We start from the raw sequence: 10,541 nt of genomic DNA, 5'->3' as shown, positions 1-10,541 counted from the left end.
ACCATCCGCAAGTGGAGTAGTGATCTTAGGTCACCCGCAATAGGTGACTCATAAGCTAGCTCAAAGCATTTTTTTCATATTTTAATAGAAGAGAGAGAAAAACTAGCTCTTGATTAAGAGCTAGGCTCATACTCACATTCCAAGATCATGTGAGAGTGCCATTTGAGGCTATCCATGTTATGAGCTATATGCTAAAAGTTAGCACTATTGAGAAAGCTGACTTAGAGCTAGTAACTAGCTTATACCATTACGGATGCCCCGTCAAGTTTGGTAGTTTAGAAAATGAACTCCTCACCTAAGGTTTGGCAATGATACGGAAATATGAATCAATGGTGGTATCCGAGGCTTAATTATATATATGGTGGTACCATTACTTGAATGTAGTGGTAGGTAGCCTGAATCGAAATGAAACAGCGCCGTTTCAGTTGAGATGGCCGAAACAAAAGGACGCTCATCATCATCAGTGACGCAGGAAAGGCTTGAAGCAGGACGCCGTTTTATTTTATTTGTCCCACGTGCCGCTCGTAGGTAGCAAGCGGCGCAGTATGACTGGGCTAGGCGAGCGCTGCGGCAGCCTATTCGGCTGACTGGATCATAGATTATTTATTATTGACTAATTTAATTAATTTGATATAAAAAAAAAATACTATCCTGACTTATAATCAGAATGCTATACTTTCATTTACGGCCTGCCGAAGGCTGACGTATCACAGCCGGCTGTGTAGCAGTTATTGATTGCTACTCCGATCCTACAGCAGATGGTATGGGCTGCACTGCACATGCACATGCACATGCACACAGCGGTAGCTCGACCGATCACCCCAACTACTCCTATTATTACTGTACCGATTCCACGTGTACACCTGTGACCGACGCTCTGATCTCGAGGGAGAGGTGGTAGCCCAGATTGACGGATCGGACGCAGCCAGCTGCTGTGCCGGCTGGTGCGCATGTACCCCCTCGTCCGTTGATTTGACAGTGTTTGGTTGGATGTATGGCTCCAGCTGCGCTGCCGCCGTTCGCTGCGCACAACTCCCCACGCAACGGAACGGTGCATGCATTGCGCGTTTCCGTTCCAGGAACCAAACGCTAGCTGCCGCCTGTGGCCCAGCTTGGTTCAGCTTACGGGAGTCTCGCTTATACGGCCTGTTTGTTGGTTGGTTTCTGGGTTGGTTTGGGCTGGCTGGTGCTGGTTTATTGTGAGAGAAAAACATTGTTGGCTGGCTGGTTTAGGCTGGCTGAAACCAACAAGCGAACATGATGATAGATCGAGCATAATTATATAATAAGCCACGAGGTAGAAAATCTATCGTCTAAATAAGCGGGGCGTTTGGCTGACCTAATTATTTCGGATAAGACATTTTACACTGGAAACCCTGAACTATTTACTATTTCTGTGAGTCTATAGCCTTTCAACTAGACCCAAATAAGAGTTTCTATTTGCATCCTGGTCCTTCTTCAATCGATGCACAAGCTCGGAGGGAGCCGGCCTCTCGCCGACGGCTCGAGCGGAGGGGAGGGGCGGCGTGCCAAGCGACTTGAGCAGCGAAGGCCCGCCTGCGGCTCACGCGGATGGGAGGCGCGGCGCCATCGGCGGCTCGCACGGAGGGGTGGGGCGGCGCGCCGGGCATCTCGCGGGGAGGCGAGGCACGGCTCGCGCGGATGTGAGAGCACCGGAGAAGGGAGGGGTGCGGTCGGAAATGCAAGGGCGTTTTCCAAATCACGGCGTTAGGCTCACGATTCAACCAACAGAGCGGGCGACCGTCCAACGTAGACGCGCATTCGCGTTGAGCCCTCTGTCGTGAACCATTTGGTGCAATTATTGGCTTGTGTGGGTCGCCAACGTGCTTATACGCGGAAGCAAATAGGGCCTATGGCTCCATTTCCATGCATCCAATTTGTGTTTCTTCTCTCCGGTCCGCTGCCGTCCGCCCGTCGCTTTATATAGATAGAGAGCCGCCCACAAACACACGCACGCGCAGGCGTCACAAGCCGATCGAGCCAGCACCACGCACGACCGCTGACAGACAGCAGCAGATGGATACTACGATGGGCGAGAGCAAGCTGGAGAGCCCGCTGCTGGGGCTGAGCTCGTCGGGGGCGCCGCCGTCGCCCGGCAGCGGGCACGGGCACGGCGAGGCGATGAGCGGGCAGCTGGAGAGCATCCTCGGCGACACCTCCCTGCCGTGGGGCCGGCGGATGTTGGCGGCGTCGGTGGTGGAGATGCGGCTGCTCGTGCGCCTCGCGGCCCCCGCCGTGCTCGTCTACATGATCAACTACCTCATGTCCATGTCCACGCAGATCTTCTCGGGCCACCTCGGCACGCTCGAGCTCGCCGCCGCCTCGCTCGGCAACACCGGCATCCAGGTCTTCGCCTACGGCCTCATGGTATGTACGCCCCCCGGTCCCCGCCGCCGATTTTCATTTGTACTTGTGAGATGATTGCTTTTAATTATTTATCCATGATTCGTACTAGTCAACCTGTCGGACCGTTTTCCCCCCTTTTTGCATGCATATGCGAATCTTCAGAAGTAGTACCAGTACGAATCAGTCTGCCTCCGATCGATTGCGTGGCTCATAGATCATTTGAGCGCCAAGTAATAAGCAGGCATATTAGCTGAGCTGGAAAACATTGACAAATAAAAGTTGGCATCGTTTACATGGCGGCCCCCTCCACAAGTTACATGCATGAAAAATGTGATTAGCTTTGTTTTCCCTTTGATTTGACAAGCAAGCAAACAATACATATAGTACACGCACAGTTATCATCTGCAAATCAATGTTTGCACGTACACCGTATGTATATATATATGCCCAAGTCCTAACACCATCGCGAAAGACTTGAGCCTATAGAGAGAAAGATTGATAAAGTCACGGTCCCACAGATGTAGCGACCGGATCGCCACGCACGTTGTAGCGACCGATGCTTGACTTGAAAGTTTCATTTCACGGAGCTGAGGCAAGAAAGAGGAGTCGAGCTAGCTAGCTAACCATTCAGGCCGGCACGGTGTGGCCATGAGACCACAGACATGCTTGCTACTCCCGCTATCTTCTAGAAGAGACTACGACCTGTAGTGCACGCGTTCGCTGGGCGCTGTGTCACCACGTGCTCCGACGACCATGTCAAGACCCAGGCTAGCTATATTTTATATTCTTATTCCGGACACAGCCACATGCTGTTGTGAAGCTGGGAAATGTTCCCATTCCACAACCACACTTCTCTTGCATGGTCCAAAGTCCAAAGGATCGGAGAGATCGATGAGGTCCAGAGCAGCTGCTGGCAAGGCGGCGAACAAGATGGCCTTCGCTTCCTCGTCCTCCTCCTCCTTCCTTTCCTGCTCGCTAACGCTAGCACATGCGTACGTGTCATCACGGCGTCCGTTTCGCTGATGCCGACGCGCATGACCTCATCCATCTAATAACAACTATCCCAGTCCAATTTCTTTTTATTTTATTAATAATAACCTCAAAAGTGCCAATTTTTTTTTCTCATCTTGGGATGAAATGCTACTACAGTCATCGAGAGGTAGCTAAGCTACTTAACTGTGGTGGACTGCGCTATAATTGAACTGAATTGAATGAACAAAGCAAACAACTGATGTGGATGCAATTGCAATGCAGCTGGGCATGGGGAGCGCGGTGGAGACGCTGTGCGGGCAAGCCTACGGGGCGCGCAAGTACGAGATGCTGGGCATCTACCTGCAGCGCTCCACGGTCCTCCTCATGGCGACCGGCGTCCCACTCGCCGTCATCTACGCCTTCTCCCGGCCGATCCTGGTCCTGCTCGGCGAGTCCCCGGCCATTGCCTCCGCCGCGGCCGTCTTCGTGTACGGCCTGATCCCGCAGATCTTCGCGTACGCGGCCAACTTCCCGATCCAGAAGTTCATGCAGGCGCAGAGCATCATGGCGCCCAGCGCCTACATCTCCGCGGCGACGCTGGTCGTGCACGTCGGCCTCAGCTACCTCGCCGTTTACCAGTGGGGGCTCGGCCTCCTGGGGGCGTCGCTGATCTTGAGCCTCAGCTGGTGGGTCATCGTCGCCGCGCAGTTCGTCTACATCGTCACCAGCGAGCGGTGTCGACTCACGTGGACCGGGTTCTCGTGGGAGGCCTTCTCGGGGCTCCCCAGCTTCTTCAAGCTCTCGCTTGCCTCGGCTGTTATGCTCTGCCTTGAGACATGGTACTTCCAGATACTCGTGCTCATCGCCGGACTCCTCAAGGACCCCGAGCTTGCTTTATCCTCACTCTCTGTCTGGTAAGTAATTATATATTTGTTATTATATATACCTTACCTGCATTGCAGTTGCCAGTTGTATATATAGAACTATGTTATTAATTGTTGACAAGCAAGAACTGACTTGCATTGTTTTTTTTTTTAATTCTCTGCGCGCGCGGCGGGCGTTGCAGCATGACACTTGCAGGGTGGGTGTTCATGATATCAGTTGGGTTCAATGCAGCAGCCAGGTAAATAAAAATATTAAAAAAACAGACCCCTGTTCTATTCTGAATTTCTGATGAAAGGAAAAGAAAAGACCATTCATTTCCATTTCCAAAAGTTAAAACTGAACTGAACTGAACTTTGTGCCGGCAACACAACTGGACTGAACTGCATTTCTATCTGTCGTTTCTTCTTCAGTGTACGAGTGAGCAACGAGCTTGGTGCCGGCAACCCAAAGGCCGCGTCCTTCTCTGTGGTGGTAGTCACACTGCTCTCCTTCGTCCTGTCGGTCCTAATCTCCATCGTCATCCTGCTGTGCCGGGACTACATCAGCTACATCTTCACCGAGGGCGAGGACGTGTCGCGGGCGGTCTCCCAGCTCACACCGCTGCTGGCGGTCACCCTCATCCTCAACGGCATCCAGCCCGTCCTCTCTGGTCAGTCACTACTCTGTACATATACAGTAAACAGCACAGCACAGCACACTGCATTGCTCATAGATGGATGGCACATTTATTTATTTAACTGAAACCTCCATTCTACAGTGTATATATGACACACTGATACAAATAATAAACAAATAAATCTTCTGAATATAACGCAGGGGTCGCTGTGGGGTGTGGATGGCAAGCGTTCGTCGCATATGTCAATGTCGGTTGCTACTACATCGTCGGCATCCCCCTTGGGTGCCTCCTAGGATTCTATTTTGACCTCGGAGCAGCGGTACGTACAAGGCAAACTCTGCGCATGGTTCTTCGTCACTTCATCTTGATGTAATGTAATGACGACTGCATATATGATTGCAGGGTATCTGGAGTGGTATGATTGGGGGCACCTTCATGCAGACCTTGATCCTGGTGTGGGTTACATACAGGACCAACTGGACCAAAGAGGTACAGATTGCAATAACTTACTCCAATTTGGTTTTGTGTATACTGTAAATTGAAGTTTTCAAAATTAATTGTTCACCAATTACAACCTTCATAGAGAGATAACTATGTTAACGAAAGCCATTACAAACAGGAAGCACAATTTTGTAAGAAATGATAAATTCATCCAGCTTTTCAGTGCTTGCCTCTTATCCATTTCTACTTGTATTATTGAGATGAATTCATTCCGAATCTCTCCTCGAATGCAGGTTGAAGAAGCACAGAAAAGATTAAACAAATGGAATGACGGCAAGGCTCCTCTGTTGTCAGCCCAAGAATGAAATAAGTCTTCTATGTTGCCAAGCCAAGAATGAGAGATGGATATGAGCTGTAGTACGTGACTACGTGATGCCCCTCGCTCGCTCGGCAGGCTCAGCTGGCAGAGACGGAGATGGCTGAAATTTTAAATTCTATTCTTCAATCGCGCAATTCAACTTTATGTTCCATTACATCGTATGCGACTGCATAGTAGCCAGTGATAATTTTTGTCGGAACTCCTCAAACAAAAGCGGGTTGCTCTCTAATCTCTATTGATGACATTGGAAAATTCGCTAGTAGGACTTGTGTAGTTTTGTGCCCAAAGCTAGTACGTTGAGATAGATATTCTAGACAATATTAATGCAGTTTTAAATTGGAGCAAACACAAATTAGGTGACCCGCAGGGTACAAGTGCTAGATGTCATCTATATCCAAGAACAGAGTATGTACCGCGAACAGATTAGATGCTAAGAGCATAGGATAATTCTATGGAGCAATACTATGAGGAAACGAATAAAAATGGCAGACTTTTTTCAATGGCTCTTTGAGAGGAATGGGGCTCCGGCCGCATGTCCAAGAAGCAAGAGCTGTCAAGCAAATCCTGCACATCTTTGGGGAAGCTTCAGGACTGAGAACCAACCTTGCGAAGTGTTCCATCACGCCTATTTATGGAGGCGAAGATTCATTGGAAGAAATCGTGTCCATCCTAGGCTGTCAGGTGCAGCAGTTCCCCATCAGGTACCTCGGTCTCCCTCTGAGCACAAGGCCAATACCCAAATCACATTTCCAGTCGGTGGTGGAGGGAGTGGCCAGGAAGATGCCGCCATGCCACGGCAACCTCATGGCCAGAGGCGGGAGGCTCGTCTGGATCAAATCGGTGCTGCGTGCAGTGCCGATCTACGCGATGATGGCAGAGAATTTGCCACCATGGGCACGGAAGGAAATTGATGGAATCTGCAGGAGGTTTTTCTGGGCTGGAACGGATGCGTCGGTCCAAGGGAAGTGCATGGTTGCATGGCCAACCGTCTGCAGGCCGACGGAGCTAGGAGGACTAGGCGTCAGCGACCTAAAACTCGCTGGCTTCGCCCTACAAACCCGGTGGCTGTGGCTCCAGAAAACCGATCAAGACAGGGCTTGGAGTGAGCTGCCGATCAAGACATCACCGGAGGTGCTAGGTTTTTTCAAAGCTTCAACTTACACGTTGATTGGAGACGGACGGCAGGCGCTATTCTGGGAAGACAGATGGGTACATGGTGAATCCATCTCGGACATTGCACCATGCCTGTACCAGTTCGTGCCACCAAGAACGCGCAGAAGACAATCGGTGCGGCAAGGACTGACTGACAGATCATGGGTGCGCTGCATATCCGGTGGGGTATCCCTGCAAGCCATCCATGAATACCTGAACCTATGGGACATCTTGCAAGACATACCTCAGTGAGCAGCCTGACCAAACCATTTGGCGATGGACCAATGATGGGGCTTACTCGGCTAAGTCTGCATATTCCATGCTGCATTCAGCGTCCACACCATTCATGGGTCACAGGCTTATCTGGAAAACCTGGGCACCGTTGCGGATCAAGATTTTCCTTTGGTTGGCGTTCAGACGACACCACTGGACTGGTGACAGGAGAGCAAGGCACGGGCTAGACGCCAGGGAACAGTGCTACCTTTGTGACCAAGGGCGGGAAACCATCGATCATATCCTGGCCGAGTGCCCTTTCACTAGAGAGGTCTGGTTCTTCATCTTCCAAGCCCTGCAACGTCCATTGCCGCAACCAGCAGCAGCCACAACTCTACGATGGTGGCGCCGGCTGCGTGCAGTATACAATGGTGACCAACGTCGAGGTATCGACTCCCTGTTCGCGCTGGTATGCTGGATCATCTGGAAGGAGCGTAACGCCCGGTGCTTCAGAGAAGCAACATCATCTGTTAACGAAGTCCTGCAGCTAGTCAAGGCCGAGGCTGATTGTTGGATTGAGGCCGGCGCAAGTGGGCTGGAAGCTTTGGCTCGCCTATGACTTGGATGATCATCCAACACAGATCGTCGTTTTATTTCATAATGTAGCAGTTTGAAAACACTAACGCGCTGATTGTGCTTGTGCCAAGATTGTGGAGCACGCCGCTCAGATTGTGCGCTGGTGGCCGCGCGTGGGGTATTTTAGATCCATCCATAGCACGTATACTCCTAGTACCAGATCACGGTGCTCATGGCAGTGTTGCTCAAGGACCCGGAGATCGCCATTGATTCTCTTGCAGTCTGGTAAGTTTTCTTAAAAATAAATGTTTAACTTGTCGCAGATACATGCCCACTAACGCCTTAATTTAAATGGTTTCATTCACCAGCCATCGATATGTACCCTCGATTCGATCAGCACGTCCGGTAAGATCGATAATGATAGGATGAGGTCCGTCCGTCCGGACCGACCCCGATCCGCCTACACCTACGTGTACGATCCACATGCGTTGTTGTTCACTTGTTCGTTCGCGCCTTAGAAAATATTAGCCACGGCTCCGCCCCCCCCCCCCCCCCCTCTCTCATGTATCCCTGTCTCTACTTTCTCTCTCATGCGTGCCTCCAGCGCTACTCCCTCCCTCTCTCTCTATGCGGTGTGGGCGAGCATCCCGGCACGGCAGCCTCGGCGTGGCCTTAGCACAAGCATGTCACAGCGTGGAGGCCCGAGCGGCCCTTGACATGGTGGCGCAACGGCACCGATGGCCCCAGTCACGGGTGGACCAGCGTGGCAGTTTCGACACTGACGGATCTGGCACCCTCTCCAAATCGTGCGGGCGTTGTCTCCTTGCCGTGTCGTGCAGCCGCCGCCACCGGCCTGCCTCGTGCCTCCAGTGAACTCCACACGCCGACGAGCCTCCATTCTCCCAAACAGCAAGGAGATGTTGCCTGCGCTGAAAGTGTATGTATTGAAGTGCTATGTTTCATAGGTATGTTGCAAGTGTTAAGTGTTTGTTCAAAAATATTTCATCTATTTTAGACGTATGTTGCAAGCATTTTGATCTCGGTGTTGCATATGTTTCACACATATTTTGCAAGAGTATGTTCCAAATGTTTCATCTGTTTCAGTCTTATGTTGTAGCAAGTGTTTTCATGTTACCAGTTGCAAGCGTTTTATCTATATGTTGCAGTGGCTATACACATACGTTGCAAGTGTATGTTCCAAATGTGTTGGGTTCATAAACCAGGGGTCCCTCATGGACCTGCTTCCCAGCAAAAGCTCGGCCCAGTAGACGACGTTGCGAACGACGCGCAACTCCTGGGTCGGCCCAAAAACCTAACGACAGGCCGTAATGCCTGGCCAAGGAGGAATGGCGCTCGCTTCCGACTCCGGCCCGCCTCTCCGACCGGAAGGCCTGGCCAAGGAGGAACGACACTCGCTTCTGACTCTGACCCGCCTCTCCGATCGAAAAGCCTAGAAAAGGAGAGGACGACGCTCGCTTCTGACTTCGGCCCGCCTCTCCGACCGAAAGGCCTGGCAAAGGAGAGGACAACGCTCGCTTCCGACTTCGACCCGCTTCTCCGACCGAGAGTACACCGAACCTCTGCTTGCAGCTCTTCTCTGACCAGCGTGGTCGGAGCTGACTGGGAAACGACCGAACAGGGACGCCCGCTCGGTAAGGACCCAAAGAATCAGGCGGAGCAAGTAAGGCAGGGCTCTCAAGTCAACCACAATACCGAGGACCGTACCCTGCACACCTGCAGGACAGTACTATCAGGCCGTGTCAGAAGGATGCTCTGCAACCTTCCAGACATGTCAGAACATGAATAGTATTGTGGACGCTGACATTTATCCTACAGTATTATAGGCACCGATATTTGCCATACCAGAAGAAGACGATGGAGACTACCACATGCATCTAAGCATCAATAGTGTTGTGGCCACCGACAAACCGTCTTGTACCCGATGGCGTGGGCAACAAGACTAGGTAGCACACAAACTCTCTTTTCTCTCACTCTCTCCCTCTTATGAAGCCATCCCCTTCATCTATAAAAGGGGATACGCTCTCCCCAAAACGATTCGATCGATTCGGACGATTCGAACGGCAAACAAAAAACAGACTGATCACTCCGATTCTCTCTATTTGGCTCTAGAACTCTAAAGCCAAACAAAACATATGTTTGAACACTTAGCGCACGTCGAAGCTCCCGTCACTCTTGGCCCTTCGGTCTAGAGTCCAACCGGACCTCTGATACCCCCCATCTTACTCCCTCTCGTTTGTAACCCCACAACAAACTTTGAGCACCTGGGTTCAGGAATAAAGTCATCGATCGACTCAAACTGGACATAGGGCACGTTGCCTAAACCAGTATAAACCCTGTGTCATTGAGTGCTAGGCCACATCCGATCACAATGTATGGCAAAACTACAAATATTTACTTGTTGGTCACTTGTCGCACCAACAGTTAGCGCCGTCCATGGGGAAGACGTCGTACGTTCACACTTTTGGTCATCGGATAGCCCACCTTTCTGCCATCTTCGGCATGGCGGGCTCAAGCGATATGACTCGCTTCGGCTCGCTGGAGTTTTCCATGCTTCCACCGGTTGGGATGTGGGTTCCTCCCATCTTGGAGCCATCCCAGACCTTCATCTTCGGAAGCCTGGACTTCATCGTTGATCGGCTCAGCATGTTTCGCCTCCGCGAGGAGACACTTGTCCTGGGGCCCATAGAAGGAGGAGCGCCCTCCGACGGCTCCGGACCACCCGATGACCTCAACGATGAGGCGCTTGCGCTTCGCTCCAAGCCTACGCTAGGCTCAAACCCCACTGTGAGTAATGTACATACTGTTCTTTACTCGCTTTTTTATATTTTCTGCCAACTCTCCGGAGGGACCCTGTTGTCCCTGCTGTGACCGCTATGCAACCGGTTCCCCTACAGCCTCGCATCCCCTATGGACGCGTAT

At 51.4% G+C, this 10,541-nt stretch overlaps 2 protein-coding genes across 2 annotated transcripts; both read left to right on the top strand.

The window, feature by feature from the left end:
* The first annotated feature begins 1,933 nt into the window (after positions 1-1,933).
* On the top strand, positions 1,934-5,889 carry LOC136519383 (protein DETOXIFICATION 40-like). The gene is made up of 7 exons (XM_066512823.1): positions 1,934-2,388; positions 3,622-4,253; positions 4,406-4,462; positions 4,635-4,873; positions 5,041-5,159; positions 5,243-5,329; positions 5,575-5,889. The coding sequence occupies exons 1-7, from the start codon at positions 2,038-2,040 to the stop codon at positions 5,644-5,646; spliced, it is 1,557 nt and encodes a 518-aa protein (XP_066368920.1). The 5' UTR covers positions 1,934-2,037; the 3' UTR covers positions 5,647-5,889.
* Positions 5,890-6,176: 287 nt separating this feature from the next.
* LOC136456691 (uncharacterized) lies at positions 6,177-7,064 on the top strand. Its single transcript, XM_066456632.1, has one exon. It carries the CDS (start codon positions 6,177-6,179, stop codon positions 7,062-7,064), a length of 888 nt encoding a protein of 295 aa, XP_066312729.1.
* Positions 7,065-10,541: the final 3,477 nt, after the last annotated feature.

This window comes from Miscanthus floridulus, chromosome 1, assembly GCF_019320115.1.
Source record: "Miscanthus floridulus cultivar M001 chromosome 1, ASM1932011v1, whole genome shotgun sequence".
Classification (NCBI taxonomy): Eukaryota; Viridiplantae; Streptophyta; class Magnoliopsida; order Poales; family Poaceae; genus Miscanthus; species Miscanthus floridulus.
The sequence above is the reverse complement of the archived record's forward strand: the minus strand, read 5'-3'. Positions and strand labels throughout refer to the sequence as shown.

Bases quoted from the DNA above. Each gene is read 5' to 3' on its own strand.
- LOC136519383 (XM_066512823.1), top strand. From the start codon at position 2,038: ATGGATACTACGATGGGCGAGAGCAAGCTGGAGAGCCCGCTGCTGGGG. The intron at 2,389-3,621 runs GTATGTACGCCC...ATTGCAATGCAG, and splicing joins TCTTCGCCTACGGCCTCATG to CTGGGCATGGGGAGCGCGGT. The intron at 4,463-4,634 runs GTAAATAAAAAT...TTTCTTCTTCAG, and splicing joins GGGTTCAATGCAGCAGCCAG to TGTACGAGTGAGCAACGAGC.
- LOC136456691 (XM_066456632.1), top strand. From the start codon at position 6,177: ATGGGGCTCCGGCCGCATGTCCAAGAAGCAAGAGCTGTCAAGCAAATC.